Below are 24693 nucleotides of genomic sequence, written 5' to 3'. Positions count from 1 at the left end.
TAGCCCGAGATATCAAGATCATAAAGCCCCTGGAAGATGTGGAAGTGAATGAAAAGGCGAGTGCATCTTTCACCTGTGAGATTTCACATGATGAAGTCCAAACCCAGTGGTACAAAAATGACACCAAGCTGAGGGCTGGAGAAAACATTAAGATGCGTCAAGAAGGTAGGGTGCAAAAGTAGGGTGTTGCACGCTGTATTGTTAATGAGTCTGTGGCAGAGAAAAGTGGGAAGAGGAGCAGCATTGCAGTGTAGTGGCAACATGAAGGGGGATGTGAGTATGGATTGGGCCTTGAGCACAGAGAACTGACTCCTGGAATCTGCTTAAGAAGTTACAGCTTGTAGTATATCCTGCTGTTCCAGTGCCATTGTCAACTGCAAGGAGGACTGGAATTGCAGTGTAGTAGTGGCAACATGAAGGGGGATGTGAGTATGGATCACTTGCCTTCATGGCACTCCAAGGCAGGAGCAATGCACTTGGTTCCTTCAGGGAGTGAGCCGTTACCTCGCATTGATTAACTCTGGAAGCAGCTGTGTCCAGTTTTCTCCAGCAAGGGTGCCTATCACTTATGCAAGAGGGGCTTTCAGTTTCTTGAGACAGAAAAAGGGAAAATATGTGGATGTGTGTGTGTGTGTGAGAGAGAGAGAGAGACTCCAGATGAGTTCAACCATCCCTACAATTAAATAATTCTAAGTACAGTTCAGTCCCTCGAAGGCACAAGGATTTGGGTTGGAGTTAGAGTGTGTGATAATGTACCTGTGTCTGCCTATCCATATTCCAGATGGAAATTCAGAATGGGGGAGCCATTACAGTCCTACAGGGAGTCAATTTTACTTTTCTAACCACTACAGGAACGTGCACTTACTGTGACTTGGGGGTCAGATTCACCACTATCAAAAGTGGCTATTAGTCTGTTAGAGCTAATGGAATAGTGGCTGCTTATACCAGCAGCATTTAACCTCAGAAGATAAAACCATCTTCTCACAGCGGCTTGTGTATGGTTGTATTTTTATTCACAGGAAAAACCTATGCATTAGTTTACAAAAGTGTCCATGTGGAAGATGCTGCAGAGATCAAATTTGTAGCAGAAAAGGCAGAATCTCGAGCGCAACTTAGAGTTAAAGGTAAGTCTAACAGTAATGACAGCATTATTAAAACAGTTTTTTGTAATAAATTAACCAGCTCCCACTGACTTCAGTGGGAACAGTGCGAAGCTGCTGCTTAGCACTTCTGAAAATCCCAGCCTTGCTACATTGAAATGAACAGGAAAAAATGTAACACCACTGTCTGGGTTTCCCTGTACCAAGAATCAGCCTCCTTGCTGGGTATTTACCTTTGCTAAATAACATACAAGTCTTCCTCTCGATACGGACAGTTTTTTTTATTCCTTTTTTAGACAAAAAGGGCCATGTGTAGATTTTGGAGGGAAATGTTTTCTTTCGAGAAGGCATCCCCATTTCTGCCTTGTGAGCACTGTCCCTTGCTACTTTACACTTAAGTTGTGTGACAATGTGTCAGACTGGGCAGCTGCAAGAGGGTGGTCCTATTGGGTTCCGGGAAGTGGGCGGGCGCAAGGGAACGAGCCACTGGGTCCAGGACTCAGATAAATACGGGGGACAACAAAACCCAAAACAAGGACAGGTGTGAAGGTCAAAGGGTCAAAAGTAGGCAACCTGAAAGGGACACTGAGCAGAGAACCCTGGACACCACCCACTGCTCCTTGAATGTGTCAAGGGAGCCAGCGGACGCCACCCAGAGGAACTCTGCCCAGCTATGTGAATGGAGAGAGGAATGGAAATAGGCCCCAACAGTTGCATAGCGCCCCCCTCGGTCAACATCCTCTCCCTAGTGTTATAGTGGGCCACTTTGGCCATTGCTAGGAGGTTGATGAGGAGGTCTTGCGACTTTGAGGGGCCATGGGATGTGTGTAGATAAGAAGGTGAGGGGAGAAGTGCAGCCAGAACCGTAAAAATAGGCTTCAGGAGGAGCCAGAAGAGGAGGTACAACCTGGCACACTCAAGATAAGCATGTGCCAGGACCTCCCTCATGCCGCAAAAGGAACAGGCATCTGGGACAGGGGTGAACTGTGCCGGATACACGCCCATGCTCATGATGCCATGAAGGAGCCGCCAACTAATATCCCCGGTGGGCCATGGGACCAAGGTGGAATACAGACTGGTCCATCGGGGATCCTCACCCTCAACGGGTGGCAATAGTTCCCGCTACTTAATATTGGGGTGGGACACGAGGGTGAGGAAATGGAGAGTATGGGGCATGAGCATGTACAGATTTGCGCTGGGTGCGGTTCGGAAGTAAACCAGCTGCAGGTCGTCCAATCATTTCCAAATAATTGACGATGATAATGAAGGAAATGTTACTAATGAGCTTCATCTGGCACCATCCACTACAACCACACAATTTGTTTTTTATTCCTCCTCCTTAGAACTGCCTGTAAAATTTGTGAAGCCTCTGCGGGATAAGATTGCTATTGAGAAGCACCGGGGTGTCCTGGAATGCCAGGTGTCTCGCCCTACTGCCAAAGTTAAATGGTATAAGAAGAATGTTGAGATTCTTCCCAGCCAGAAATATGAGCTGGTGAGTGACAGTGTCTATAGGAAACTCATCATCAACGACGCCGAGTTTCAGGATGAGGACGTTTACACATGTGATGCTACTGATGACACAAGCTGTGCTCATTTCTATGTTGAAGGTACTGGACTATTTTCTTTCAACTTGTTGGAAGGAGAGTGGATAGTTCCAGAAAGTATTTGAAATTTAATCTACACATGTAACTTAATTAGCATTTGATCATTTTTTTATTTCTGCAGCCCCTAGGCTATGGGGGGCAGGCGCATCCAGGAATATGAACTTGTGATCTGTCCTCCCAAGGGAAGTGGTAGAATCCCCATTCTGGAGACCTTTCCAATTAGAGTGGAGAAAGAATTATTCCCTACAATAGGCTAGTTTTGCAGTGGGATTTCAACTGGATGCCCGATGTGTTTCCCATCACTGGGAAGGTTTAATTCTATGAACCTTCTATTTCGGTTTATATTTCTTGGTTTCTGATAACAGAACAGAAAGGATGGTCTTGTGGTTAAGGAATACGACTGCAAGTCAGGAGACCTGGATTCTGGCCTTTGTCCCAGGCTCGCTGTCTGACCATTCACCAGTTGCGTGTTTTGCCATATATAAAAAGGAACCAATAATATTTACCTACCTGACAGGAGTTCTGTGGGGCTTAATTCACTAATGTTTGTTAACTTTGTTGACCTCTCTGGGCATGAAGTATTATAATTAATATGAAAAAGTCTATTCCTAAATGCATGGTCTAACACAGTTTCTCAAACTGGGGTCTGCGAGGATACTCTAGGGGGTCCGCAGGCCCCGCTGATCAACTCTTCCCCTTCCCTCCCTCAACTCTTCCCCCTCCCTCCCATCGCCTCCTGCGTGCCAGGGAACAGCTGTTCAGCGGTGTGCAGGAGGCACTAGGAGGGAGTGGGAGGAGCAGGAATGGGGTGCATTTGAGGGAGGGGGTGGAATCATGTGCGGGGCCTCTGGGCCCACTGATAAATTCCCCCCCCCAGTGCCTCCTGCACACCACGGAACAGCTGTTCCCCAGTGTACAGGAGATGCTGGGAGGGAGTGGGGACAGGGCGTGCTTGGGGAAGGGAGGATCCTAAGGGTTGCTAAAGTTTTGAGAACCGCTGGTCTAATATATTCCTCTTCTTGCTTTCCACCCCCATCCCAGAGCAATCCATTAATATTGTAAAGCAGTTAAGTGATGTGGATGTGACAGAGCCCACAGAAGCCAAGTTTGAATGTGAGATCTCCATTCCATCGGTGAAGCCCCCCAAATGGTCTCTGGGTGGAGAGGTCTTACAGACTGGTAGAAACGTTTCTATAGAGCAAGAAGGCACCATCCATCGGCTGATTCTGTGGAAGACCAATTCTGACATGACAGGCACCATTCAGTTTGCAATTGGCAAATCAAAATCCACAGCAAACCTGCTTGTAAGAGGTAATTTGATGTGCCCTGGATGTGAGAATTAATTAGAGCATGGCCCAGACTCCTTCAGAACCTTCTCCCACGCACCCAAAAATAATTTCAGCCTAATTTGCAACTGTTTTCTGTATAGTCTCCATCGTTTGGAGTCTTTAAACTGATCTGATGAAGTGAGCTGTAGCTCACGAAAGCTCATGCTCAAATAAATTGGTTAGTCTCTAAGGTGCCACAAGTACTCCTTTTCTTTTTGCGAATACAGACTAACACGGCTGTTCCTCTGAAACCTTTAAACTGAGATGTCTTTCTAAAAGATATGTCTTTCTAAAAGACAAGTTATTAGGTTTAATGTAGGAATCAGTGAGTGAAATTATATTGTCTGTGTTACCCAGGAGGTCAGATTAGATGATCGCAAGGGAACCTCTGGCCTTAAAATCTATGAATGTAAAACCAGGACAGTCACAGTAAGATCCCATAAGAACATAAAAGCTGACATACTGATTCATACCATGGACCAGCTTGCCCAGTATCCTGTCTCCTACAGTGGCCCATACCAGAAGTTCGGGAGAACTGTACAGAACAGGGCCACTATGGAGTGAGCCGACCCTGTCTTCCACTCTCAGCTTCTGGTAGTCTATACCCTCTATACTTCCTGCTTTGGGTCAGGGTCAGAAATAAAGAAATACTAAGAGAGCCTGCTCCCAATGTGGTTTTACTCACCCAAGCACAGAAAAAGGCTGAAACCTTCCAGTAAAGCCTCTTGCAGGTTTCCAGGCCCATTTCTAGAAAGGAAAAGTTTCAGTAGGAAGGCTTTCTCACCCCCCCCCCCCCCCGGGACAGAAACACACACACAAACTCACTCTCCTGCTATTACCAGCAGGAGAGTGAGTTTGTGTGTGTGTATGGGGGTGGGGGGTGAGAAAGCCTGGATTTGTGCTGGACATGGCCCACCTTGATTATCATGCACATTGTAGGGAGAGTGGTCACTTTGGATGAGCTGTTACCAGCAGGAGAGTGAGTTTGTGTGTGTGTATGGGGGTGGGAGGGGGGTGAGACAGCCTGGATTTGTGCTGGACATGGCCCACCTTGATGATCACTTTAGATAAGCTATTACCAGCAGGACAGTGGGGTGGGAGGAGGTATTGTTTCATATTCTCTGTGTGTATATAAAGTCTGCTGCAGTTTCCACGGTATGCATCCGATGAAGTGAGCTGTAGCTCACGAAAGCTCATGCTCAAATAAATTGGTTAGTCTCTAAGGTGCCACAAGTACTCCTTTTCTTTGTTCAGATTAAGTTGATGATGATGATTGTAAAGTGCTTTGAAAATGAAATGTGTTGTGTGCCATAAGTGCTGAATATAATTTGGATAAGCTTGGTGAGACCAGCAACGTTTTTGTAGATTCTAGCTGAGAAAAAGTTCCCAGTCTTTTGAACTTAATTTTTCCATATGCTAAATACCCTGGGCTAAATCCTGAAGTCCCCACTCAGCCCTTATTTAGACAAAATCCTCAGTAAGAATTTTGCTGAGTAATAAACAACGCATCAAAACTTTCGAAATTTGGCCCTGCATTTGGTGGTAAATATTCAACAATCCCTTGGGGAATCATATCAGCAGAAATTCCTGGTGTAAATTATGCTACCCGTGGCCCCTTGGCAAGTCAAACCTCTAACAGAAATTCAGAGTGGTCCTTGTATTAACTGCCGTTGATTACAGATAAAATTGCACCTCTATTTTCAAATTGTTCTTACCTGTTCCTCCTTCACAACCCTCTTTTACAGATATTAACGTGCAGATTACCAGAAAGCTGGAGGATAAGACTGCCTTAGAACGCCATTCAGTTGTCCTGTCCTGTGATTTTAGGCCTTCTCCAAAGGTTGTAGAGTGGTTCAAGGGACACACCCTCATTGAGCCCTCTGAAAAATACAAACCCAAGTGGGAGAAGCACACAGCAGAACTCAAAATTCTGAAACTGACACCTGAAGATTCCGGCACATACAAGTGCCGAGCAGGAAATGCAGAAACCAAAGCCACGCTGACAGTGGAAGGTATGTGGTTTGCAGCAGGGATGGCTTTCTCATTTGCCCAGCACATATCTGTATGGTTTGATATGCACCTTTGGCTCTGAAGATTCTCTGCTTGGTTTCTTTTGTTGACCACAGAGAAATTCGCATATTTCTCCTCTGCAATTTTAATATGTAAATAATCATTAGTGAAAAGTGCTATTTTTCAAAATCATTACAGTGCGTTTTAATGGTGCTGTGTTGATAGTCCAGCAGACAGAAGTATAGTTCCTATCCACAGGACAGGAAAATCATGTACAGGGGCAGTGCTTGTGCAATGCTCTGGCATTATACATGTGATCATGTCGTTCTAGTGGCTAGTCTGAGGGACTAGAGTATCTGGTACTTTCAGCTAAATAAGTCTCTTAAGTCAAGTCCTAGAAGCTCTGTTTTGGGCGCTGATGGTCCTGGGCTTTATCCCAATGACCAGTGCAGTGTCTGTTTATACGTGCCAGAGGTTCATTATTCAAGAAGTACAGGGTCTGGAGACAAAGGTAGGTAGACGAGACTTTCCGGGACACAGTAGTGCAGTCCCACACTCAGTCTGACAGCTTCAGTGGCGTGGAGGAGGAGGAAAGTCTCAGGAAAGGAGAACATCAAGCTGGAGTGGAGAGAAATTATCCCATAGTTGGAATGCTCCTTCCAGATGATGTCGTGGTATCCTCTCGCACTTGAGGATACCCCTGGCGGGGCAGCTATTAGGAAGAGAGTGGTAATAGTAATGGGGGATTTGGTTATTAGATAGTTGGGTTTGTGGTGACTGCATGATGAATTGCCACTGGACAATGGAGTTGCTAAAGGACCACTCCAGGAAGACAAGCCCATTGCAGAGCAGCTAAATGAATGCTTTGCGTGAGTCTTCATTGCAGAGGATGAGGGGGAGTTTCCCATACCTGAGCCATTCTTTTTAGGTGACAGATCTGAGGAACTGTCCCAGATTTGAGGTGTCAGTAGAGGAGGTTTTGGAACAGCTTGATAAACTAAACAGTAATAAGTCACCAGGACCAGATGGTATTTACCCAAGAGTTCTGAAGGAACTCAAATATGAAATTGCAGAACTACTAACTGTGATATGTAACGTATAGCTTAAATCAGCCTCTGTACCAGATGACTGCAGCATAGCTAATGTAACACTGATTTTTTTAAAAGGCTGTAGAGGTGGTCCTGGCAATTTACAGGCTGGTAAGCCCAACTTCAGTAACAGGCAAATTAGTTGGAACTATAGTCAAGAACAGAAATATCAGATACATAGATGAACACAGTATGTTGGAAAAGAATCACCTGGCTTTTGTAAAGGGAAATCGTGCCTCACTAATCTGTTAGAATTCTTTGAGGGGGTTAGCAAACATGTGGACAAGGGTGATCCAGTAGATAAACTGTACTAGGATTTTCAGAAAGCCTTTGACAAGGTCCCTCACCAAATGCTCTTAAGCAAAGTAAGGAGCCATGGGAAAAGAGGGTAGGTCATCTCATGGATTATTAACTGGTTAAAAGATAGGAAATAAAGGGTAGGAATAAATGGTCAGTTTTCACAGTGGAAAGAGGTAAATAGTGGGGTCCCCCAAGGATCTCTAGGGGACCAGTGCTGTGCAACATATTCACAAATGATGTGGGAAAAAGGGTAAACGGTGAGGTGGCAAAGTTTGCAGATGATACAAAATTACTCAGGATAGTTAAGTCTGAAGCTCACTGGGAAGAGTTATAAAGGGGTTTCTCAAATCTGGGTGTCTGGGCAACAAAATAGCAGATGGAATTCAGTGTTGATAAATGCAAAGTAAAGTACATTGGAAAACATAATCCAAACTATACATACAAAATGATGGTGTCTAAACTAGCTGTTACCACTCAAGAGAGAGATCTTGGAGTCATCATGGATAGTTCTCAGAAACATCTGCTCAATATTTAACAGCAGTCAAAAAAGCTAACAAAATGTGAGGAATGATCAGGAAATGAATAGAAAATAAGACAGAAAATATAATAATGCCACTATATAAATCCATGTTATGCCCACATCTTGAATATTGCATGCAGTTCTGGTTACCCCATCTCAAAAATGATATTTTAGAATTGGAAAAAGTACAGAGAAGGGCAACAAAAATGATTAGGGGTATGGAACAGCTTTCATATGAGGATTCAAAAAACTGGGGCTGTTCAGAGAGGGGATATGATAGAGGTCTATAAAATTATGCATGATATGGAGACAGTGAGTTTACTTTTTCACATAACAGACGAACCAGGGGCAACTCAATGGAATGAATAGGCAGCCATCGGTTTAAAAGAAACATAAGTCCTTTTTCTCACAATGCACGGTCAATCTGTGTAGCTCATTGCCAGGGGATGTTGTGAAGGCCAAAAGTATAACAGGGTTCAAAAAAATTAAAGAAGCCCATGTAGGGCAGGTCCATCAATGGCTATTAGCCAGGTTGGTCAGCGACACAGTTCTATACTCTGGGTGTCCCTAAGCCTCTGACTGCCAGAAACTGAACAATGGATGGATCACATGATAATGGCCTGGTTGTGTTCATTCCCTGTAAAGTATCTGGCATTGGCTATTGTTGGAAGACAGTATACTGAGCTGGATGCACCATGGCTCTGACCCGGTTATGCCATTCTTATGTTCTTGTGTTTTCACCACGCTTCCCCTGTGATAGGCTTCATCCCTGACCAAGAGGTGCAACCTAGGGTAACTCATTATCTCTGTCCAGTTAGCACATTGTCTATGAAACTGCAGTCTTGAGTGATTGTTGTGATTTTTTTGAGGGGGGAGGAACATGGCTCCTTTCCACTAACAATGGAAATTAGGCCTGTGATTAATTTAATTTAATAGTCATATAGCCATCACTTGATAGCATCTAGATGCTACTGACCAGAATCAGATTCGTACTAGTGGCTTACAGTTTAAAGGTTCCATATTGCTAATCAATCCCCTTAATCAGCCAGTCCTGTGAAGAATAACATTTCAACGATCTGTTGGCTTTCAGGAAGGTGATCTTCTAGTTAAGCCACTGATCTGGAACTCAAAAGAAAGGGGTTCAAGTCCCATCTTTGTCACAGACTTCCTGTGTGACCTTAGGCATGTCACTTGATCTTTGTATACCTCAGTTCCCTATCTGTAAAATAGGGATAATTAAATTTTCTTTCTTGCACCCTTTATCTGCCTTATCTGTTTGGAGTGTAAGCTTTATGAAGCAAAGGCTGATTTTTAGTGTGTGTGTGTGTGTGTCACAGTGAGAGCTAGATCCCAGTTGGCACATTTAGATGTAATAATATTACTTTATAATGTGTGGCTATACCACGTGGGGGAGGGGAGAGGTCCTATCATTTGAGAAGGAATTAATTATTTTTTAATAAAAAGAGTTTTGTATATTGCAAGGAGAATAGATGGTGCTGCACAATATGAGAAGGGGCTTTTGCATTGAATGCCTTATTATTGGGCTCAATACATGAGTGACTGGGGCAATGTAACAGCCTGTGGTGTACAGGAGGTCAGAATTGATGATCTATTGGTCCCTGCTGGCCTTAAACGCTATCAGATCTGTGATTCTGTTAATGATTTTATTAATTAATTATCATCATTGTTGTGATGACTTACTCGTTTGTTTATTTATGCAACTTTGGTTTCTTGCAGCCCGGCAGGTGGCGATAACCAAACACTTGCAGGATGTGGAGACTGAGGAGGAGAGCTGCGCTGTCTTCTCCTGTGAGCTGTCCCATGACGACGAGGAAGTGGAATGGTTACTGAATGACACTGTCCTCTACACCAATAGCTGTAATGAGATCAAGAAGATCGGCAAGTACCACACTCTGACACTGAAGCAAGTCACGCCGGACGATGCAGGAACGGTGACTGTCAAGACAGAGAAGGTGTCAGAAAGCGCTCAGCTGAAGGTGAAAGGTGGGTAATGGCCCCAATCCTATGGAATTATTTAAGAATGTAAATAAGAAATGGAAAAGAGTTATTCAGTTGCCCCATCCTTTCCCTGCCAGTGCAGTGTAGCTCCCTATAGGCCCTATGATTCTCTACCAGAATTTGAGTGGTTAATAAACATGGATTCTACCTCTTCCCTTAGGTGTGAATACTGTAGTCCAACTGAAATGATTAGGAAATTTGACCCCGGTATCCTGCCAAATATTTCCCTTGTTCAGCATTATCCTATTACTTCTCACTGCTGCGACCTGGATCAGTCTGAAAAATTATTTCCTCTGCTGAATGTTACCACCCTTCAAAAATCTATAGATGATTATCTTGTATTGGCCTTTGATTATTTGTAGCTAAACTCCAGTGTGTATCTAACGGGGCACAGCAGACCACGCCTTCCTTTCAAGAAACCTATTCTGGAATTAGACTGTTTCAAAAGCAAGGAAATATTTTGTCATGGTTATGGATGTACCTTTGGCAAGAAGACAACAGAGGGAGAAGCTGGAACTGAAGGTTCTTTGAGATTTAGTCCCCAATTCCCTTCAGAGAATCTGAGAGATATTCTCCCCCACCGTCATGTCCTCTTCAGAGCGTCTGAGGGATTTACTTCCCATGTCCCCTCAGAGACGCTGAAGGGTTTACTCCCCTGTCCCCTCACAGTCAGACGTTGTTCTGTTTTTCTATACACAAAGAGCAAAGATGCACTTTTAGTAAAAATGTATTTTAAATTAGATTAAGGAAAATAACAAGATGTTGGAGGGGGAAGTAGAATCTCCATGAGAGAGAGCACAGTATGTTTCTCTCCTGCTGCTAACATGCTGCATTAAGTGGTGAGTGATATGCAGTCTCTCCAGCTGGGGGTGTGTGTGTGGAAAAATGAAGTCACATCCTTTTCTCCGGGGCTCATTTTCTTTCTAAACCACAAACTCAAAACCAGAACCAATCAACTCACACTCTTGGGTATTAACAACCTGAACTCTTTCCAGCTCCCTTCCCTTGTGTTGATTCTCCCTGGCTACAATGGTGAGACCAACACTAGGGCTTCCCTGACCCTAGGTCTCTCCTGTTGGCTACCCCTGCTTTATAGCTGGTTTCCTGCATGGACACGACATGCTTGCTCCCAGTCATGTGTCCTGTGGCTACAACTTCCAGTTTTAAAGGGCCCAAGGGCCATAATAGGTCCATGGGGGTGTGCACCTGTACCCCAAGGCCCAGTTAAAGGCACTGTACTACAGAGAGAAATATGATTCATAACAGCCACAGTACACCTCAAGGAGCACCACGATTCCGTGGGACCTCAGCACTGCAAATAACTGTCCATGGCATGGAGATGCAGATCAGCTGCTCCCACTCATCTCTACACCCCTCCTCCCACAACAAAGGGGTTATTGAAAACTGTGGTCCCCCTCTCTCCAAAATAAATTCCAGGGACATGAGGTGTGAGAGTGCCTTCGATTCCATATGTATATGGTCATGGCTGCACTGAGCATGACAAGGGTTTGATTAAGCCCTCTTCAATCAACTGGAATATACTGCAAGTTGTTTTGTCTGAATGTCCTGGGTTTTTTTCTCCCTCTCCACCCCTCCCCCCACATTAATTTCCTTCAGAGAAGCCCATCGTCTTCATGAAGTCCTTGGATGATGTTGTTGGGGAGGAGCGTGGTGTGATCACACTGGAGTGTGAGGTCTCCAAACCAAAGGTCAACCCCATCTGGAAGAAGGACAATGTGGAGCTCACCCCTGGCGACAAGTATGAGCAGATGCAAGCTGGGAAGACACTGTGTCTCATTGTTCACGATCTGGACAAGAATGATGCTGGTTTATACACATGTGATATTGGCACTGACCTTGCCAAGTCACGGGTCAGCATTCAGGGTAGGTGCAGCTGAAAATGACTGTGTTCTTTTAAATGGTGCTATGAATGAGTGCTGCCTGCCTCTTCTCTTTGAGTCACATATTCTCCTTCATGAGGCACAGTAGTCTCCATTTTAAAATCAAGATGTCACTAGTTACCAAATGATACATAGATGTCTCTGCAATCACAGTTATTCTCTATTCTAAGCATAGGGAAAAACTATGACATCTCAAATAGCATTGAATGGTACCTGTTGGCAGCTCAAAACATTTTAGTGGCAGACATTGTAGACCTACACATTTTTCAGGAACTTTATTTGCTCATTTTCTTCCTAGGTCAGGCATATTTTATGGTTAACTTTCATAAGGTGGCCAATCATTTCCCCTCGTATTTATCATTCGTTTAGTTTATGAGGCATTTAGTATAGCAGAGGTGCAAATTGCTGCACACCTCTCTGCTGGGTTCAGCTGTTTACTGGACTGAGCTATGGAGCAAATCCGTCCGAACCTTCTGTTATTAATAAAAATGATGAGCCAAAATGACAAATAAACTCCTTAATAAAAATATTGATCGTACATATGCATGCAAAGAGAAGAAATATGGGTTTCTTTAAAGAAAATAACATGGAATTTAACATGTTTCAGATGTTAGCTTAGAGTCTATTCTGAGGAAACAAAAACAGAATTATATCCTCCATCTGAAAAAAATACCCACAGGCCTCTGTTCCTCAGTCCTTGTTACTATCTGTAGGAAGAAAGTGTCCCAAGTCTTTCAAATGCCTATGTGTTCTGAGCGGACTTGGGCAGGTCACAACATGGCAAACAATCACTAACATCCCATTTCTCAGAGCCAATGTGAGCGGAGACCTTCACCGCATGCACAGGTGTAGAGGCTTCCTGACTGACATTCTTCTCTCCAGCTTTCATGAAATCTTGACTCCATTTCACAGAGGATGCTTGTTTTTCCTGAGCATGCTCATTCTAGTGCAAGTTGTCCAGGTTCTGTCAAGTCCCTTTCCCATCCTTACAACTCAGTGGAGGAGGAGGGGTTACACTGGGCATTAAGGGATAACTTAGTAGTAGTTCTTCCACAATACTGAATATGCAAATGAAGAATGTGGTGCTTTTCCATCTCTCATTCTCCTAACCCTTCAGATAGCAAGTGTTCAGTGTTGTTCTTCATGTGAATTTTAAGCTTTTCCATATATGTCGGTTGCCCTCTTAGGCCTCTGACTGCTATACAATACCACATTTCTCCAGTCCTAAATGTAGCACCTGTCTTCTTGCCTTCCAGAGTTGAACATTGGTATCACTAAACGCCTGAAGAGCACAGAAGTTCAAGAAGGGGAGAATTGTACTTTTGAGTGTATTTTGTCCCATGAAAGCATTGGCGATTTCCACTGGATGCTGAAGGGGAATGAAGTGCACAGTGGTGGACGATTTAAGACCTTTAACAAAGGGAGGAAATACACCCTCGACATCAGGAATGTGGTTGCTGCTGATGCTGGGGAAGTAGTCTTCACTGCTCGCAACTTAAACTCCAAGGCCTCCCTGGTTGTGAAAGGTAACGAGTGCAGAGATATTTCAGAGTTGGAGCAATGTCAAAAAATTGGTTAAGGCAAAATCCTTATCTCATTGAAGTAAATGGCAACTCTTCCATTGAATTCAATTGGATGAGGAACTGATCTTAAAAACAACTTGAAATATTGAAACATTTATATTGCTTTAAAGCTTTTAAAATAAATGTTTATGGGGGGAAGGGACTATTTAAAGACTATTTAAAGTGGCCTCATCTCTGCTTGCAGTTTTCTTAGTACTATTAATTACAGGTCCGAAATTATGGGTGCAAATTATTGCAGGTGCAAATGCAGTTAGATGACTAGCCACTCAATTTGCACCCACAGTAACAGCATCCATAATTAACTATGGATGCAAAAATGGTAGCCATCAAAGTGAATGCCTTTGTTACAAATAAGTCCCATTCTGTCATTCTTGTAAGTAATTAATTGTCAGTTCCCAATTGCTGCTCATTGACATCCAATAAACAAAATTAATGTCCACTAAACATGAGCACTTGCTTTTTCCCCAGATAGTTCTATCTGAAAGTAAATCGGTAATGTAATGTGAATTTATTCTGTTATGTGAATCTATATTAAATGATTTTTTAGATAGAAGGAAGGCTAATGCTCCAAAAAATGATAAAGTTCCAGAACATGGATTTTTAACAGATATTGTTGCTTCCCTTAGAAAAACCAGCAGAGATTATAAAGCAGCTGGAGAATAAGACAGCAGCAGCAGGACAAGACATCAGCCTGAGCTGTGAAATGTCCAAACCTGACACAAATGTGAAGTGGTACAAGGATGGCAAAGCGATTCGGAAAAGCCAAAAATATGACTTGCGCCAAGAGGGAACATGGGCCATACTCGTCATCCACGATACCATGACCAAGGATACTGGGGAATATACATGTGAGACGGAGACATCTAAAACTAAAGCATCGGTCACAGTAGAAGGTCAGTGGACAAACACCCGGGAGCCTGAAAGTATGTAGAGTAGGGCAAAAAACTGCAAAATTATTCCACTGGCCTTATTTAAGAGACCAATTTTTTTGTTTTTCCAAACTTTGTACAGATCTATCTTTCTTTCTTTTTTTTTAGATTAGTAATTTCTGAAAAAAAACTTCGCAATTTTGCAGAATCTTACTGTGTGACTTAACTGACTGATCTGCATGGGCGATGGCGAGGGAAAGCCCCCAAACACACACTGAAAATGATATAAATGAAAAACTATTTGAACTTTATTAATGTTAATTGTACCCTAAACGCCAGAGTAATAAGACCACAATCTATGCCAAAGAGGAGTCCAGTGGTTAGAACAGGGGACTGGGATTTAGAAGCAACTGTCTCTATCCTCATCTCTGCTGCTGACTCTCTGGATAACCTCTTTGTGATTCAGTTTCCCTATCTTTACAATGGAAATAACAACTCAGTGGTTTGAGCATTGGCCTGTTAAACCCAGGGTTGTGAGTTCAATCCTTGAGGGGGCCATTTAGGGATCTGGGCCAAAAATTGGGGATTGGTCCTGCTTTGAGCAGGGGGTTGGACTAGATGACCTCCTGAGGTCCCTTCCAACTCTGATATTCTATGATTCTAAGGTATCTGGTAAATTTTTAGGGGGGAGGGATAGCTCAGTGGTTTGAGCTTTGGCCTGCTAAACCCAGGGTTGTGAGTTCAATCCTTGAGGGGGCCATTTAGGGATCTGGGACAAAAATGGGAGATTGGTCCTGCTTTGAGCAGGGGGTTGGACTAGATGACCTCCTGAGGTCCCTTCCAACCCTGATATTCTATGATTCTATGAACACTTGCCCACCATTATTATTACTATTATTATTTAACATTTATATTACAGTAGCACATTGTCAGGGTTCCCCCGCACTCTGAACTCTGGGGTACAGAAGTGGGGACCTGCATGAAAGATCCCTGAAGTTTGTATTCTACCAGCTTAGGTTAAAACTTCCCCAAGGCACAAATTCCTTTCCTTTCTTTGGATGGTATTGCTGCCACCACCAAATGATTTACACAAAAATTCAGGGAAGGGTCACTTGGAATCCCTATTCCCCCAAAATATCCCCCCAAGCCTTTTCACCCCCTTTCCTGGGGAGGCTTGAGATTAATATACCAACTAATTGCCTTAGCAATGTGAGCACAGACCAGACCTTTGTCTTCAGGACACTGAAATCAATCAGGTTCTTAAAAGAACTTTATTATAAAGAAAAAAGTAAAAGAATCACACCTGCAAAATCAAGATGGAAGGTAACTTTACAGGGTAATAAAAAGATTTAAAAACGTAGGATTCATAGAATATCAGCGTGGGAAGGGACCTCAGGAGGTCATCTAGTCCAACCCCCGGCTCAAAGCAGGACCAATCCCCAATTTTTGCCCCAGATCCCTAAATGGCCCCCTCAAGGATTGAACTCACAACCCTGGGTTTAGCAGGCCAATGCTCAAACCACTGAGCTATCCCTCCCCCCGCAATTCCCCTCTGGGCTCAGTTTCACAGTTACAAAAACAGGAATAAAATTACCTCTGTAGCGTATGAAAATTCACAAGCTAAAACAAAAGATAACCTAATGCATTTCCTTGCCCTACTTACAATTTCTGGGTTTTAGATGGATTATTCCAGGTATATTTTCAGAAGATGCTGTACCTGCTTGGCTTCTCCCTCCGCCGGGCGAGGGAACAATAAAAGAGAGCAACAAACAAATCCTTCCCCCACCAGATTTGAAAGTATCTCCTTTTCTCATTGGTCCTTCTGGTCAGGTGCCCAAGTAGTTTATTTGAACTGCTTAACTGCTTACAGATAAGCTGCCAAGGAGGGATTTTATGCTACACTTCCCTCTATATTTACAGCACGCCTAAAGGCCACAACTATTACCCCAGGCACAAAACAGACCGATAATAAATTACAATCCTTCCCCCAAAGAGTTTGCAATCTAAAAACCAAAATGTAACAGATGGATGAGACACACCTCTCCACCTCTGGACAGCACTTTGAGGTGTTGAATAAGTGCAAAAAATATTCATGTTAATAATGATAAATAATAATACATCAAGCTCTGACAGTGTGTTCAGTGCTGTATGACTTGAAAAGTATCAAACCAATTCCAAGGCAATCCAAAATCCAGGTCTCAAGAGGTAATATTGTTATCATGTGACCTGATTTTCAGAGCGGCTTGAAATCTATGAAAATCAGGCCAGCAGTTATAATTCAAGTGGAGGTCTGGATTTATCCCTAAACTCATTGTACATGTCTCTTTTCAGTACTAGGGGTTAGTGAACTACATCTGGAAATCTTTGCATTTCTCACCAGGGAGAGAGAGAATTTCTTGCTGTGGAATTTAGTACATTGTCTTTCATTGTCTGCTACAGACTAGGGACCGAGTGGCTAGGCAGCAGTTCTGAAGAAAAGGACCTAGGGGTTACAGTGGATGAGAAGATGGATATGAGTAACAGTGTGCCCTTGTTGCCAGGAAGGCTAACGGCATTTTGGGCTGTATAAGTGGGGGCATTGCGAGCAGATCGAGGGATATGATTATTCCCCTCTATTCGGCATTGGTGAGGCCTCATCTGGAGTACTGTGTCCAGTTTTGGGCCCTACACTAAAGAAGGATGTGAAAAAATAGGAAAGAGTCTAGCGGAGGGCAACAAAAATTATTAGGGGGCTGGAGCACATGACTTATGAGGAGAGGCTGAGGGAACTGGGATTGTTTAGTCTGCAGAAGAAATGAAGGGGGATTTGATAGCTGCTTTCAACTACCTGAAAGGGGGTTTCAAAGAGGATGGATCTAGACTGTTCTCAGTGGTAGCAGATGACAGAACAAGGAGTAATGATCTCAAGTTGCAGTGCGGGAGGTTTAGGTTGGATATTAGGAAAAACTTTTTCACTAGGAGGGTGGTGAAGCACTGGAATGGGTTACCTAGGGAGGTGGTGGAATCTCCTTCCTTAGAGGTTTTTAAGGTCAGGCTTGACAAAGCTCTGGCTGGGATGATTTAGCTGGGGATTGGCCCTGCTTTGAGCAGGGGGTTGGACTAGATGACCTCCTGAGGTCCCTTCCAACCCTGATATTCTATGATTCTATGAATTCTATAACAGACTATGGGCATACCTAATACAGGTGGCCACAGAGAAGGGAGACTAATGACATTTTGTTTCTTTACAAGCATCTGATTCTCAACAGCTTTGCTCCTTGTACAGTCGTGTACACACCTGTGCATGGTAGATGTAAAAGTGCTACCGTTCTGATCGGATCTCACTTCGGACAGCTGTAAATGATTGCAAAGCAGTGGAGGCTTCGGTCCAGGGTGTTTAGAATGTACTTGAGGACTATGTTGGGCTAACCATTGGTTGTCACTTTCCTCAGAAAAACCCAATCGCTTTCTGAAGGAGCTTTCAGATCTGAAAGCTGATGAAAAAGGAGTCGCTGTTTTTGTGTGTCAGACTGAGAAAGCCGCACCCACGGTGACCTGGCGGAAAGGGATGGTTGAGCTCAAGACAAGCAAGAAATATGAGATCGTCCAGAAAGGGAACATCCTGCAGCTCACTATTAATGCCTTAGAGAAAAGTGACAGCGACACCTACACCTGCGACGTTGGCGAGGCTCAGTCTAGAGCCAAGCTGATCGTGCAAGGTATGAACAGCTTGAATGCGTGACCAAGTACTGCACGATTGACGGATGGCAGGAAGTGTGTGTGTTATAATTCTGAGCTCAACTTACTGGCAGCTGAGCAGCGTGAGGTAAGGGATGCCAATCGGATTACAGCCTAGAGGCTCATGTTTTCAAAAGTGGCTAGTGATTTTTGGCCCCTCCATTTTTTTTGGTGCCCAGATTGAGACTCCTTGAAGGAAGCTGACTTTCAGAAACTGCCTGAGCATTCACCCTTGAAAATCAGGCCCCTTTAAGGTGACTTGAATTGGGCACCCAGAATCACTACTCACTTTTGAAAATTTAGGCCTGAAATGCTGTGGGTGAAATTTAAAAAATGGGCACGAGTATGTGTGTGTATATATGTGATTGATAGGATTTGTGGAGCCAAGGGGTGGTGGCGAGTGTGTGTGTGTGTGTGTGTGTTGCACAGGGCCTGTATGCAGAGTGGCTGCTGCAGTCTTCAGGAAGTGGTAATAGCTGGAGAATCCTTCTGCTGCCACGGAAGAAGGATTTGCTTCTCTTGAGCCCTGTGGCAAACCTCTGTCCCAAACCTGTGCACTTGGGCCAGGCATAAGGTACATATTTTTGGCCCATTGGTACATTTTATTCTGCGCTTTCAAGTAGCTGAATTAATTTTGTACCCTTCTGTAATTTAGTGTCAGTTGTGCACTAATGCATATGAATTGGCCAGGTGAAGTGAGGCCTAATGCTTGACTCAGTGGCATTTCTTTGTCTGTCTGTAATGTGATAACATTCATGGGGGAGACGGGGCACACACAGATCTCCTGACCTGCGGAGAGAGTGGGAGGAGACAGTGGGAACCTTAGTAAGGGGGCAGCTGGAAATGGGGAACTCACAGAGCCCTAGGTATGGGGAGATGGGAGATTTTTCCATCAGAATATCCTGATTCGTCAAAATCTAAACACTCCACAGGAGTGCAATGAGTTTAGCCTACAGAAGCAATGAATTGTGTGACCTTCCAGGTGGCCAAACAAAGTGAGGCCTAAAACTCCTCTGTTTCTATGTCAGTAATGCAATAACCTTTGAATATCACATCTGATCAAGTCTAACATTTCAGAGAATGCTCTAGGCACTGCTAGGATGAGCTCTATTGATTTTGGAGATAGTCAAAAACAACAGAACTTGGGGAAAGCCTGATTTCCACATAGTGCTCATTTTGGTGCTGCTGGCACAGGAACATTGTGACATCAGAGGTAATTCAAGCAATCATCACTCCCTCCATCGAGTTAATTTGCATGCTTCAGTCCCATTGGTTGAAATGAATTGGTTGATATGAGTCAACAGTGTGCCCTTGTTGCCAAGAAGGCTAACGGCATTTTGGGCTTTATAAGTAGGGGCATTGCCAGCAGATTGAGGGACGTGATCATTCCCCTGTATTCGACATTGGTGAGGCCTTATCTGGAGTACTGTGTCCAGTTTTGAGCCGCACGCTACAAGAAGGATGTGCAAAAATAAGAAAGAGTCCAGCGGAGGGCAACAAAAATGATTAGGGGGCTGGAGCACATGACTTATGAGGAGAGGCTGAGGGAACTGGGATTGTTTAGTCTGCAGAAGAGAAGAAATGAGGGGGGAATTTGATAGCTGCTTTCAACTACCTGAAGGGGGGTTCTAAAGAGGATGGATCTAGACTGTTCTCAGTGGTAGCAGATGACAGAACAAGGAGTAATGGTCTCAAGTTGCAGTGCGGGAGGTTTAGATTGGATATTAGGAAAAACTTTTTCACTAGGAGGGTGGTGAAGCACTGGTGATGAAGCACCTAGGGAGGTGGTGGAATCTCCTTCCTTAGAGGTTTTTAAGGCCCGGCTTGACAAAGCCCTGGCTGGGTTGATTTAGCTGGGGATTGGTCCTGCTTTGAGCAGGGGTTTGGACTGGACAACCTTCTGAGGTCCCTTCCATTCCTGATATTCTATGATTCTATGAAACTGCAGGTCAGGGTTGAGGTGCTTTGACAGAATTGGAGGGTGTGGGGGTTCAGGACTGGAATAGCAGGGGCTGTTTCAGATCTGGAGCTATATTGACCGAGGCAGGATGAGGCTGCAGATTTGCACTGAGACACCCTCCACACTACACCTGCCTCAGGCAAGATTATGTACCTTTGCCCAGTCAAAACTGTTTTAGTTAATCTAAACGGTGCCCATTTGGTGGGGCAGGAAGAGGGATTCCTCAGCACCAAATAACAATTGTCAATGGGAAAGATGACCAAGGCAAGCAGCAGCATTAAGGTTTTCAGGTTAGGGTTACTGGAGGGAGTGAATGGTGATTGGTTGAGTTACCTCTGATGTCACAATGTTCAGAGGACCTCACGCACCTCTGATTGCAGCACCAAAAGGGCGCTATCCGGGGGAAATTGTTATCGAAACGAAACTGATGAACTGATGAAAGAGAAGAAGAGGAACAGCTCAGATGACTTAACAGTACAATTTTAGGTTCCGTGGCAGTGTCTTGTAAAATTGCTATGGATTCAGGGAGAGACACTGCATTCTTGCCCCTCTGTAGCAGATCAAGCACTCACCAGCGCAGTGCGTCCAGCTGGTCGTCCGGGAATTAGCTCGATTCCAGCACTCGGAGCACCCCCTGCTGGCTGGTGTTTCTCCTGCCTCAGGCCCTGTGTCCCTCCTGGACCCTGGTGCCCCTTTCCCTTGGGGTTCTGCCCACCGCAGTGCCCCCACACTCTGGGTCTCCCTCCCAGGGGAACTCCCAACCCTCTAAGCCCACCTTGCCTCAGTGGCTACTGCCCATCATCATCTAGCCCCCTTTCACTGGGGCAAACTGCAGTCTGTGATGGCCACTCATCACTGGCAAGGGGGTTGGACCCGCTGCCTTTCTTGGCCCAGCTGTCTCCCTACAGCCCCAGTACCTCCTTTGGCCTTCAGCAAGGCCTCAGCCTGGGGACGTGCCAGGCCTGAGCTCCCCAGCTCTGCCTGCCCTTCCCCAGCACTGCTCTGCTCTGCTCTGCTTCAGGTACTCTGTGCTCCTTCAAGCAGCAAGGTCCTTCCCACTCCAAGGCTGGAGTGAGACTGACCCAGCTCCTCCGTTAGCCCTTATATTAGGGCCAGCTGTGACCTGATTGGGTGTGGCCACAGCTGTGGTTGCCCTTAACCCCTTTTCTAGTTAGGTCCCAGCCATAACCCTCTCCAAAGGCTGCTTTTAACCCCTGCTCTCCTGGAGTGGGGCAACTGCCGCACTACATCCTCCCATTATCTGCCAGTTGAGCTTACAAAAGAAACAGTGTGCAACCTTCTAGCTTTCCAAAAGCACCAAATTACCCTAAAATAGGGAGGACCCAGGGTCTTGCCTAAGATGTCGTACAGCATCTGTTGCACAGTGTGAAAGATTTCTAATGCCAGCTTTAAACAACTTTGTTGACCTATAAAATATTTGATTTAACCACTAGAAAGGACAATGTTATTAAGCTCAAATATATGACTGAAAATGTGGAACAAGCTTAGTCTATGAAAACTATGGGAGTACACTGGTTTTTGTGGTTCAGTAACACTTCTTGAATTTGTGTTGTAATTCACATTGACATCCGGAATATCTTTATGTATATATAATCTTTTTTTTCTTGTTCTTAGACTGATTTCCAGGACTGCTTCTTGTTTTTCCTTTGACAGATAAATTACTAACATAGTTCCCAAATTAAATCTCCATTCATCAGTGTGTTTGTCATTTGGCTGTTTACAGAGAAGTTGGAATCTGGCTGGTAGCACTGCTAAAGAAGAAAGTTGTATGTGGTCTAGCAAAATATGATAAATCCAGACAGGGGTTTTGGGAACATCCATTCAATGAACCTAGATGTCCAGAACACATGGCATATTGAGGGCCTCATTCTTTTCTCAGGTCCATATAGTGGATTTCATTTCTGAAATTCTGGGGAGATTAAAATATTAGAATTGTAATTTTCCCCTGAGTGTGTACTGGAATCTTTACAAATCAATGACATGTAGCCTAGTGCCCTGAATTTGTCTTCATCCTGTTCTGGTGTGTCCTGTAAATGTTTATTTTCGCTGAATTCTTTGATCAATAACAGTGGAATGGTATTTAAACCTTCTGTACCAAGAATCGTGTTCCTTTCACAAAAGCACTTGTGCTGGAGGTCATGTCATTGGCATTCCCCTTTGCCTTTATTTGAACACAGGGATAGAAGCAAAGGAGTCCAGCAATTGATATGTCTGTGTTCCTTTCAGGCCAGAAAATACTAATAATTGAAGATCTGGAAGATGTTGATGTGGTAGAAGGAGAATCTGCCATGTTCAAATGCAGAATCTCTCCAGTAGAATATAGCAATGTGCAGTGGTTTTTGGATAAAACCCCACTCCATACCAATGAACTTAATGACATCCAGTCTCATCCTGGAGGATATCACTTGCTAACCTTGAAAAAACTGTCACTGAAGGATTCGGGGGTCATTACCTTTGAAGCTGGTGATAAGAAAACATCTGCCAGTTTGGTTGTTAAAGGTAATTCAAGCATAAAGGCCGCAGGAAAGGATAAAGAGAGTACAGGCCAGCACTGGGTAGTGGTATATGTGTGCAGAATGGATAGATAGCAGTAAATGCTATAAATTAGGTCCTGTGATATGAGTTCTTTAGTTAGAGAAGTCAGTATTGAGAAACAAGGAAGAGAGAGAGAGAGAGGCAAGTGGAGAGCGTCAATGAGGCCACATGACCTGAATGTAATGAATTCAGGATCCATACTGTGTACCTCTTGGAGTCATAAAATAATTCTTCAGTATGCAGAGCTGAGTAAAATACTTGGTTTCTGCTGCATCAAATTGAACACTTTTTGAAGAATCACATGAACAGTTTTGGAAGGGTGAAACTTTGCACCGTTTTATAAAATTGACATTGTTCTGCAGAATGGGCAGCTGTTTTCAGAAAGCAAAAAGCCGCTTTTACTAGCAAAACCCTGGCATTTAAGTGGGAAAAACTTGTGACGATCTGCTGGCAGAAACCAGTTTCTGATTCACTTCTTTAAAAACCACTGAGAAGCCAAAAGTCAACAGTTGATTGGTTCTGACAAATTTGCATTGCCATGTGCTTTGTATCGGATCAGTTTTCTCACTGTGCACATGTACACTTATTGTTTAGGCAGAAGCATCATGCTGTGCATTTTTCATATTGAAGAGGATCTAGGGGAATTTTCCTGAAGTAGTGAAATTCATGCTTCTCCCTAGTTAATGTTAAACCATGCCTGTTCTAGATGACTTATCCCTGATTCATATTCTTCCACAGAGACATTTGGCCCCTGGATTTTGCCATACTGTAGCAGGCTTTTTCAAAACCATGTCTACAGGTAGAAAGCCCCACTATAAGGGCTTAATGCCTCCCACCCCCAAATTGTTCTTTTGCGATAATGACGTTGCAGAATATTGAACCATATCTTTGGTATAAATAATCACATGTAAGGAAAGTGCTGCTCCCCTCCCTCTGAAAATCTCAGACAAGTTTTATGTGATTCTAGAGAAACCCTGCATCATTACAAAGGAGCTTGCTGATGCCAAAATCTTTGAGGGAGAGGATGCCTTTCTTCATTGTGAAACCTCCAAATCAGACAGCCCGGTAAAGTGGTACAAAGATGGGAAGACCCTTAGAAACTCCTCTAAGTATAAGATCAGCCGGTCGGGATTTGAAGCCACGCTTGTCATTCATGGGACAGAAGAGAGAGACAGTGGCAGATATGAGTGTGAGGCTGGAACAGCTAAAAATAGTGCAGTTGTCACTGTCAAGGGTAAGGAAGTTTGGAGTGATGCTGCCTAACATAAAGGTCAAAATAACAATTTAACACCTGGCTGCAACTGAACTGAAAATTAACTCCATCTCTTCACACTGTAATGCAGGATATGTTCTGACTAACTCAGCTGGACAGCCTCCAGGCAGGTGAAAAAGTGTAAAATAGACAAAACATTTATTCTGAGATTGAAATGAGCTTCGGAGTGCAAGGATAGGCAGGGGCTGAAGCTGGGTGTAGTTTACTGAACTGAAAGGAAAATACCCTTCTCAGTTATGCACATTGATTTTCAGTCAGCTTCCTTATGTGTGCTCATCTCCCATGAATGTCACTGAGTCCTCCAGGTATGTGGGGAGAGCACCATTTAGAACTGAGGGAATGCAGGATTTTGCCCTAAGAATGGAAGGAAGAACTATCTTAACAATGTGACGAAGGAGAGCTTTGTAGTTGTTACTCATCTTCATTTGTTCGTTATGCTTTTCTACCACACTTAGGGGACTGATCCAACTCCCATTAAAGACAATAGAAACACTCCCATTGGTTTCAATAGGAACTGGCTCTGACACTTGGGGGGAGAGGATTTTTTTATCAAGAAAAAGAAATGCAATGTTTTATGTTACATAGCAGCTACAATAGATTTGAAATTTCTCCTCTTGAGTGTTAAAGGGTTTAAGCAAATGGATTTAAGAGATCCCCAGTGGAACAGTAGATGTAGATGGCCCATGGGATAAGGACACATGCTATAACACATTGTACTGCCATGCCCCGTCCAGCTATGAACCCAGGAAGTTTACTCAAGAGTTCCAGAATGATGAAGTGGTAGATAAAGGCAGGGCCCCGTGAAAGGTGTGTGTGCACCAAAGTAGGGCTGAAAGTGGAATGGAGGAAAGGAGCTGTCGTT

General features: G+C 43.9%; 1 protein-coding gene across 6 annotated transcripts in view; it reads left to right on the top strand.

Moving 5' to 3' along the window:
* The window catches only part of OBSCN (obscurin, cytoskeletal calmodulin and titin-interacting RhoGEF), a 315598-nt gene that overhangs the window by 108485 nt on the left and 182420 nt on the right, over positions 1 to 24693 (top strand). For 5 of the 6 annotated variants that reach the window (XM_075126052.1, XM_075126054.1, XM_075126053.1 and 2 more), the window contains exons 31-40: positions 4 to 165; positions 1020 to 1124; positions 2444 to 2710; positions 3749 to 4018; positions 5781 to 6047; positions 9691 to 9957; positions 11590 to 11856; positions 13130 to 13399; positions 14083 to 14349; positions 17757 to 18023. In XM_075126052.1, the coding sequence (XP_074982153.1) occupies positions 4 to 165; positions 1020 to 1124; positions 2444 to 2710; positions 3749 to 4018; positions 5781 to 6047; positions 9691 to 9957; positions 11590 to 11856; positions 13130 to 13399; positions 14083 to 14349; positions 17757 to 18023 (2409 nt within the window). Of the gene's footprint in view, positions 1 to 3; positions 166 to 1019; positions 1125 to 2443; positions 2711 to 3748; positions 4019 to 5780; positions 6048 to 9690; positions 9958 to 11589; positions 11857 to 13129; positions 13400 to 14082; positions 14350 to 17756; positions 18024 to 22249; positions 22523 to 23525; positions 23793 to 24693 lie in introns of all 6 variants that reach the window. The other variant, XM_048837405.2, reaches the window with a different exon arrangement.

The sequence above is a fragment of the Caretta caretta genome, chromosome 2 (genome assembly GCF_965140235.1).
Source record: "Caretta caretta isolate rCarCar2 chromosome 2, rCarCar1.hap1, whole genome shotgun sequence".
NCBI classification, from domain to species: domain Eukaryota; kingdom Metazoa; phylum Chordata; order Testudines; family Cheloniidae; genus Caretta; species Caretta caretta.
Note: the sequence above shows the minus strand (reverse complement) of the source record. Positions and strands in the feature narration are given on the sequence as shown.